This window comes from Indicator indicator, chromosome 1, assembly GCF_027791375.1.
Source record: "Indicator indicator isolate 239-I01 chromosome 1, UM_Iind_1.1, whole genome shotgun sequence".
NCBI lineage: Eukaryota > Metazoa > Chordata > Aves > Piciformes > Indicatoridae > Indicator > Indicator indicator.
Genome location: NC_072010.1, coordinates 94329109 through 94338693, shown reverse-complemented (window position 1 = coordinate 94338693; position 9585 = coordinate 94329109). Strand labels below are relative to the sequence as shown.

Genomic DNA, 9585 nt, shown 5'->3' with positions numbered 1-9585 from the left:
GAAGGGAAGGGAAGGGAAGGGAAGGGAAGGGAAGGGAAGGGAAGGGAAGGGAAGGGAAGGGAAGGGAAGGGAAGGGAAGGGAAGGGAAGGGAAGGGAAGGGAAGGGAAGGGAAGGGAAGGGGAAAGCGAGAAAGAGAAGGGGAAAGGGGGAAGGGATAAAACACCACTTTTGTTACTTCCATTCGTGCAGTAGGATCTGATTTAAAAAGTTATTCCAAAAAAAAAACCAAATTTGCATAATTAACAGGATGCTAAAGCAACTCAGAACTATCAAAATAATACAAGAAAATATCTCATGTTTTCTCTCCAGGAGTAAAATAAGGTTGGAGAACATTTTCCCCAAAGGTGGTTCATTACATGCTTGGGTGGCTGTTGCTAAGGCTAAAGAGGTTACTGTCAGGAAAACCTGCAACAACATTGAGTAGCTTAGACACACCTGACTCCTAGTTTTCTGCAGAAAGGTGCCAACATGAGTTTGCAGGTCTGATAAACAAGTTTTTTTGCACCATCTTTGGCATGAGGTTTTTATGGGATTATCACGGGTACACCATGAATTCACAGTGACTGCTACTCCTCATACACCACTCTATAAAACAAAACTGTTTGTAAGCACCATTTGCTCCCAACTTTTCATCATGCCTTCTCTACAAGTAAGATATAATACAAGAAATACCTGCAGCCAGAGATATTTCTGCCCTGAAAAAGCTCTAGCACCTTGCATGGTAAGGCAGGCAGGGTAGCCCAGTCAGAACAGTGTATTTACTATTTTGCAAAATGGGATTCTCAGAACTTAACACACGAGAAGGAACAGCTACCACAGATACATCTTGCAACTTCCTGCTGACTCACCCTATCACAACAATGTGACTCATCATGTCTGGGCAAGTGCTCTGTCAAGGAGAGTTGGTCACTGTAGATATTTAGGAACTGCAGCTCAGCCGTGGAACAAGTCACTGCAGAGAGCTAGAGATGGAGAGTAAGGATGGATAAGCCATCACTGCATAGTCACTTCTGTGTCATCTATTGCTGGAGCATGTCCAGAGAAGGACAATGAAACTGGTGAAGGGTCTGGAGAACAGGCCTTGTGGGGAGCAGCTGAGGGAACTGGGGTTGTTTAGTCTGGAGAAAGGGATGCCGAGGGGAGACCTTCTTGCTCTCTACAACTCACTGAAAGTAGTTTGGAGTGATGTGGGTGGGGTGTTCGTCTCTTCTCCCTAGGAACAAGTGATACAATGAGAGGAAAGGGCTTCAAATTGTGCCACAGGAGGTTTAGATTGGATATTAAGAAAAATTTCTTTATTGAAAGAGAGGTCAGGATTGGAACAGGTTGCCCAGAGAGGTTGTTGAGTCACCATCCCTCAAGGTGTTCAGAAAACATCCAGACATGGCACTTTAAGACATGGTTTATGGTGCTGTTATATTTGATGTTAAAGGTCTTTTGCAACCAAAACAATTCTATAATTCTACGATTCTCTGACACAAGATGAGCAGTTGAGTGAATCTGCCTAGCTCCTGGCTGCACCACCCTTTTAGCACATCTTTCTTTTCCCCTTTTAGCACTTATTTCAGTGAATTTTTGTAGAATAATTTTGGTTTTCCTTTATTTCCTAACAGTGTCCAGAAATGCGGCCTCTTGCTTTCCATGTCATTGTTGTTTTATTTGTGCCCTGATGCATGAACAGACATCTTTCATACCTTAACTCAAAATAGCATTGTTTCTACTTCTACTTCTTCTTGGGAAAAAAAAAAAATAAGGAGGTAGAAAACCCTGATGTTTGCTGTATTTACATGGTCAGATCAGGTGGGGAGTTAAATGAAACAGTCTTAGGTCCCAGACAGGAACCAAGACTCCCCATCTTCATGTTCAGGAAGAAAATACTCATCTTTGACAGTGACACTTTAACTCCTTAACATGCTTTTGATATGTTATACTTGCTACAACACAGTAATTAGCACAGAGCCACTTTCCTATGTGGTTTCATTAGAAATACTGAAACAGGAACCCTTCTCATGGTGTCGGTCTTGCTGCTGTGTGGCCCTAATGCCAAAATACTGCTGCCAAGGGAAAGAAGCATGATGAGCTGGAGATGGAGGATAAGGAAGGCTACACCACTTTAAATTTATGGCCCTCAACTTTGGTTATCACTCCTATATGCTGGAGGAGCAACAAATGCTGTGCCTTTAAAGCTCCAGCCATTTGCATTGAAGCAGACAGTGCTGTATATAGCTTTTCTATATAAATTAAGATATACCTTAAATCTGCTGTTCATGTTTTTAATCCTCCTAAATTTAATTGTATATCTTTGTATAAAAGGTCACAGAAATGGCAAAACTCAATAATCATAATGGAATCTTGTACACTGATGTTTATCATCATAGATAATATTTTTTCTGAAGCTTATATTTACTCCAAATATTTTTTCCATTTACTTCAGCAGTAGATAAATTTCACCTTTCTACAGATTTTTTTTTTTCATTTTGATAGTGCTCATTTATTACAGCAGGGCACAACATACCCTGCCCACTAAACCATGTCCCCAAGTGGCATGTCTACATGTTTTATGAACACGTCCAGAGACAGTGACTCCACCACCTCCCTGAGCAGCCTGTTCCAATGCCTGACCACTCCTTCACTACAGAAATTTTTCTCAATATCCATTCTAAACCTGCCCTGTTGCAACTTGAGGCCATTTCTTCTCATCCTATCACTTGCTACTAAGGAGAAGAGACTGACACCCAAGTCACTCCAAACTTCTTTCAGAGAGTTGTAGAGAGCAAGAATGTCTCCCCTTAGCCTACTTTTCTCCAGGCTAAATGAACCCAGTTCTCTTAGCTGCTCTTCACAAGACCTGTTCTCCAGACCCTTCATCAGCTTGGTTGCCCTTGTCTGGACATGCTTCAGCAACTCAATGATTTTTGTTGTAGTGTAAAGCTAAATAAGAAGAGGCCCATACTCCGTATGGCCTGTACATGCAGGTTTCACAAGAAAACAAATGCCAAGGAATTAAGAAGACTCTGTAACATGGAATGGCAGTAAGGAAAACCAAACCGAGTACTCCAGGTGTGACCTTCCCAGTGATGAGTCTAGGGGGACATTTACTTCCCTAGTCCTACTGGTCTCACTATTCCTGATAGAGGCCAGGATGCTGTTTGCCTTCTTGACCACCGTAATGCATTATGACTACTTGCCAACTTAGAAATGCAGCCTCTTTTCCCTTTCTTAACTGACCTGTCTACAGACTCAGAAAACTTACAGCTGTTTGAAGTATCCAAAATTGGCATAAATATGAGAATTTCAGCATTTGTTTGATCAAGACAGTTGACTCCACAAACATCTGGAATTCCAGGAAGAAGCTCTTGCTGTTTCAGTTGATACATAATTTCTTGAGCTGCGTCTCAAAATGTGTATGAAGATCTGGAATGTTACAAACATCTTTTACTAGTTGGCAGTACTGATGGTAAAGAGTAAAAAGATTTCTTGACTGAAATAAACCACGGAGTGTTTCTATTTTGTTGTTAGCAAGTGCCTGCAGTGACTCTCCTGAAAATCTTAAGGAACAGGAAAAAATCAAAATGTTGTGAAGTTCACTAATGCAAATGGCAAGGCCACATATATGGGAGTTGGTAACCAGAGCCTTCAGATTCAGAAAGGGCACCAAAAAAAAAGAACCTGAGTATACTGACACTTCCTGTGAGTGTGAGGAGGAATTATGAATAAATCAGGATTGCAAAGATGTCCCAGCGGTTACATCAGAGGAAGTAACTAGAGTAAAGGTAGTGACTTTCAAGTGTTGATACATAAAGCAGAGGTAACACACATCCAGAACACTTGGTAGCATTGTCCTCACCACCAAACTTTAAGAAAGATATGATATGTTTTAAATAAATGGAGAGAAGGGCTATCTGTAAAAACACTCAGATATAGTTTCTGGCATAATTCAGGAGGCCAAATCACCTTGGATTTTTTGTCCTTCCTAGTTAAAGGCAAGTAAGGTTATTGGAGGAGAGTGCTGAAGAATGTCTGCCCAAGAGTAAAGGAGTGTACCATCGTTTATTAGTACTTCAGAGCTCAAAATTGGAACAATTTCCTACACAGGAGGAAAGAAATCCTGAAAGAGCTCTCAGAGAGTACCTGTTACAAGTCCACCCTCCATGTTAGCTGTATGGTAAGTGGTAAGGCATTGGGAGAGGCTGCCCAGTGAAGTGGTGGAGTAACAGTCCCTGGAGGTATTCAAAACAAATACAGACATAGCACTCTGAGACATGGTTTAATGGGCATGGTGGTGTTGGGTTGACAGTTGGACTTGATGATCTGAGAGGTCTTTTCCAACCTTAAGGATTCTATGAATCCATGAACAGATAAGACACTTTCTTCATTCAACCTTGTCCAACTAACATGTTTCAGATATAATTTCCAGTGGAGAAAAGTGGAGAGCTCATTCGCAAAGGACGATGGCAGTGAGGATGATGGCAGTGAGGATGATGCCAGTGAGGGCGATGTCATCAATGGCAGGTGAGGACACAAAGGAAGTCCTTTCCGATTGGTCCCTGCCACCCAATGAGAGAGCTTACTCCTGTTGCCCAGGACCAGAACCTGCCCAGGAGAGGACCTGAGCCTTCAGTTGTGGCCTTCCTGCCCCAGACAACACTTGGCCAGGCCAGCAAGGACAGGTGGAAGCAAGCCAAGCCCAGACACAGGACCCACCAGTGCACGGTCAGCAAGGAAAACCAGCACAGGTGTGCAAGGCAGGCAGGGCTGAGGAAGGCACAGCACAAAGCCAGTTATGAGCAGCATGTTCAGAGCAGAGGAGGACACCACGGTGTCTGAGGAGGAGAGTGAGCCCGAGGTGACACTTTCTGGGAGCCTTCCTGGAGGCAGCGAAGCGAGAGCCAAAAGGAGCCGCTTCTCCCGGTCCTCCCGGGCAGGGCTGCTCTTCCCTGTGAGTCGCGTAGATGGGCAGCTGCGCAGGGGACGCTTTGCCGGGCGCTTGGCAGCCAGGGCCCCTGTCTATCTGGCTGCGGTGCTGCAGTGTGTGACGCACAAGGCCCTGGACGTGGCTGGCAAGATTGCCAAGCGGAGCAAGCAGCAGCGCATTGCTCCAGCACACTTGCAGCTGGCGGCGCAGAAGAGCTCTCAACTCCACAAGCTCCTGCACGCAGACATCTTCGGGAGCCATGGGAGGGCTGTCCCCAAGAGCCGGCGTGTGGCCTCACCCTCCAGAAAGAAGACAGCCAGCAGGAACAAGAGATGCCCTGGGCAAAGAGCTGCACCTGGTCATGCCAGAGCTGCGGTCAAGTGAGAAGAGACCCACGCTGGCAAGGCAAGGCAAGGGCTGCCACGTGGGCAAGGCTCTTGCCAAATCCAGCCCTATGGGCTAGGGGAACAATAAAAAAGATTTTGCAACTCCATATGTGATATTGGGCTTTTTGTGTCATGTGTTGGGGTAGTGTCTCCTGGCTGGACAAGGGCACACAGATGGACACAGGCAGGAAGCTCTGCAAAGGGAGACTGTAGAGAATCACAGAATCATTTTGGTTGGAAAAGTCCCTTTAAGATTATTGAGTCCAAGCCTTGCAGCGGAAGGTGGCAAACTGCCTGGAGCGCAACTCTTTCTCCAGCTTGGGTTTGCAGTTGGTCTGAATGCAGCTGAGAGGGGAAGAAGAGATCTGATCCAAAAGGACGGTTGCAGGCTGTGAGGGGTGTTGAGGGTGAATATTTCTTGAAGAGCAAAGTGCCCTCGAGGTTCCTTTGCGGGGATTTCCAAAGGGGAACACGGGACAGAGAACCAGTGCCCTGCACTCCAGCTGTGTTTGCCCTTCATGAATGGGGAGGGCAGGAAAGTATTCATTTGCACTCACCACAGACACCAACTCCAGTTCCCACAGCTGCCTGCCCATGCAAAGGCCAGTGGCTGTTGTCTCCCACATCATTCTTTCCATGACTCTCAGAGAGCCCTTGGGTTCCTGATCCAGCCTGAGCACTCTGACTTCCTTTCTTTCGGGTAAAGAGCACACGGACAGGCCTTCCTGTGGGATCTTCCCGTTGGGCATAACCCCACTGGAGACCCTGGGAAGGCAGGAAAAGCTGCTTTCTGACAGTGACTGTTACTCATTTCACCCCACTTTTCCTGCTTATCATTTAGGTTCACAGCTCGTTCGTTGCAGGGTTTCATAGCAACTCTGGTCATGAAGCACTTTGACTCAAGGAACAGCTACAATACCCTCATCTTTCCATCTTGTTCTACTAACAGGTTTCAGAAATGGCTTGCAGTGGAGACAAAGGGAAAGAAACATTCATCTCTTTAAGCCTCAGAGACAATACATGGAACAGAAACACATCCCTAAGGCATTGGGAAATGGTCTCAGTGGCAGCACAAACTGCATGTTGCTGATGTAAATGACACTGAAATAAATATTGATACCGCGGGGAATTTATAAACCAAGCAGGAATTCCTTAATGGTCATCAGGATGCCAAATGCTACAGTCACCTGCTGTAATCATAGATCACTTTGACTGGAAAAGACCTTTAAGATCATCAAGTCCAACCATTATCTAACTCTACCAAGCCTGGTGCTAAACCATGTCCTTCAGCACCACACCTCTCTGCCTTTGAAACACAGGGATGGGAGTTCAACCACCTCTCTGGGGAGCCTGTTCCATTTTTTGAAAGTCCTGCCGCGACTGAAGCCATTTCCCCCACCTTGCTCCAACTTTTTTCCAGGTAGTCATGGGACATTTAAGATATTTGCAGTATATTAGGAGAATCAAATGGTTAAGAGAATCTTAGAGGTGAAAATCTGAAGAGAAACCAACGGTAAGCTGTCTCACAGTGATTTAGTTCTCTCTTTTCCTGGTCTTAAGGTGTGTGGCACAAGATCACCAGGTAAGAGAAACAGATAGAGGAGCACCTGTACTTAAGTTTCACCTGTAATGAGGTGTGTTAAAGAACTGCACTGAAATATATGTCTTCAAAGGGAACCATAATCCATATTTGCTTAATCACAAGGTATTTTTCCTAGCTTTCGGGCAAGATTGGAGTGGAGGAGGGGAGGATGGATACTGACTCTGAGGCCTGCAAAATCCAAGCTGTGCCATTGCTTTCAACCTCTCTGCCAATGGCCCAGTAGTTTCCACTCCTCTCTGAGAGTGTCATTGTCCTGTGTGACATGTGAAGAGCAGCACGCTTTTCCCAGCAATGGGGTGACAGGAGGAAGCAGTTATCTCCAAATGAGAGGAATTGTTTCCCCTCCATAGGGCAGTGGCAGGTGTTTCTTCTCACCTAGCAAAAGGTTAATTCCACAGAGGTTCTTATAATGGACTCCAGTAAAAGTACTTTTTGTGTGTAGTACTTTTCGTGTGTACTACTTTTCAGTTAACCTGCAGAGTCCAGAGTAGATATAAAAATGTTTATGCATTTTTTTAAAAAGGAAAAATGCATACATGAAACTTCTTCACTGAAAGGGATCTCCAACACTGGAACAGGCTCCCCAGGAAGGTGGTCAAAACCCCATCCTTAGAGGCGTTTACAAGAATCATAGATGTGGTGATGAAAGGCATGGTTTAGCAATAGACTTGATAGAGTTGGAGAATGATTGGATGCAATGATCTTAAAGGCCTTTTTCTACCAAAACAATTCTATAATTCTATTCTTACATTAAAGAAAATATCTTATGGGGATAGTCAGCTGTAAAATTCTAGAGAACAGTATTCCTGATTGGACATTGAATGACAATTGAAATTTGGAGAGTCTGAAGAAAGATGCAGTTTAATATTCAAACATTACTATCATTTAGAAATTCCAGACACAGGTTCCAGAAGTAATTATCCAAAACTGGATTGTAATTCTTTTTTGCTTTCCAATGTGGAGCAGTCTTAGAAATTATTCATGGATGGTGGGAACTGCAAAATCTAATCTGTCTCATGAGAAGTTTTATTCTGAAACAGTAGAGCTTCCGTCAATAAATATTTCAGAAACTAAAGAGCTATTTTCTCAAAATGACTCCAGGGAATTCAGAATGGTGATAACAAAAACTGCAGTAAGAAAAAAAATTCTCTGCAGAAGGGATAAAGATGAACTGGTGTTGTCAGAGCACGTCATACCATTGCACTGTGAGGAGAGCTGCTGGTTTTGTTGCTGAATGGGTGTTTCATTTGCCCCAGAAGCCTCTGCCTCATCTTCCATAAGGAGGCCAGTGGTCTTTGCTTTCCTGACTTTGTGACTGCTGCTGTTGATGGGGTTGGTGGCCATGCTAGTCGTGTATAAGAACTGTAGTGTCCAAAGCTGCTGCTGTAGGATTAAATTCCAAATGTATGGCTGCTGCTTCTCCTGCTGCAGACTGATCCTGGTGCCTCTGTTCCCCCGGTGTAAACAATACAGCAAGAAGGGCAACAGTACAGCCCTCCCACAAAAGTACTCCCCTGGCTCAGTGTCCATACAGGTTATTGGAGATCACAAATATCTCCACCTATAGTTTCCTTAACCCTGAGGGTTATGCTAATGCTAATGCAAGACCAAAACCTAACTAACGCCAATGCTAAAAATACCTCCTAACCTTAACCCTAATCCTACGATCCTATCCTTTAACCTTAACCACTGACTAGCCCTAACTCTAATCCTTAAGCCCTAACCCATTTCTGAAATGCTTAGTTTTCACAGCAAGAAGCTCAGCTCCTTAGCCACACTGTCTGGATAGTGCTGTCCTCCTGTGACTGTTACTGGAATATTCCATAGTTCCCTCTTTTTCTTGGATTGCAAACCTTTTTTTTCCAGGGAGGGCAAGCTTGGCATCAAAGCATTGTGACCAGTACATTTGCCTAACTTTTACAGCAGATATTCCATGGAAATATTTAAACGAACAACCAACGATGACACCATGTTGCATTTGGTAGCAGAGACAAGAAATCTTCGTCTTGTTTGAAGCAGGGGAGAAGCAGACGCAAGCAGCAAGCACCCAAATCTCAATGTGGACCACCACCTCAGAGTGGTTCATGGCATCACAGAGCTGCTCAGAGGCAATCCTTCAGGTTTCAAGTCTGATACCACCTCTTTCCTCTCCACCATTCAAAGCTGGACAATCAGAAAATTCAGATAAACCTGTCCATAGCCTTGTCTAGGCAACAAAACAGAGACTGGGCAAAAATGAAAAAATGTCCTAACCTACAATGAAAGCTACACATTTTCAAACCCAATCTTTCACAAGTGCTTTCATGTCTTTCAGTTCTTCAGTTTTTCCAAGGATCCTGAGGAAGGAAAGAAGCTGCAGGAAAGGAGAGAAGTGTTATGTTTTGAAGGGGAAGAAATGGCATCAAGTTGCACTAGAGGAGGTTTAGGTTGGATATTAGAAGAAACTTCTTCATTGAAAGGGTTTTCAACACTGGACTTCCCAGGAAGGTGGTTGAATCCCCATCCCTGAAAGTGTTTATAAGAGGCAGAGATGTGGTGCTGAGGGACATGGCACTAGACTTGGTAGAGGCAGATAACGGTTGGACTCAATGATCTTGGAGGTCTTTTATGACTGAAATTGTTCTATACATTTAAGGGACAGGAGACAAAGAACTGCAGGTGGGTTTGATAAGGGTTTCCT

The 9585-nt window shown here is 44.3% G+C and overlaps 1 protein-coding gene across 1 annotated transcript; it reads left to right on the top strand.

Moving 5' to 3' along the window:
• The first annotated feature begins 4793 nt into the window (after nt 1-4793).
• LOC128973153 (histone H2A-beta, sperm-like) lies at nt 4794-5300 on the top strand. The gene has a single exon (XM_054389414.1). The coding sequence runs from the start codon at nt 4794-4796 to the stop codon at nt 5298-5300; it is 507 nt and encodes a 168-aa protein (XP_054245389.1).
• The last annotated feature ends 4285 nt before the right edge of the window (nt 5301-9585 follow it).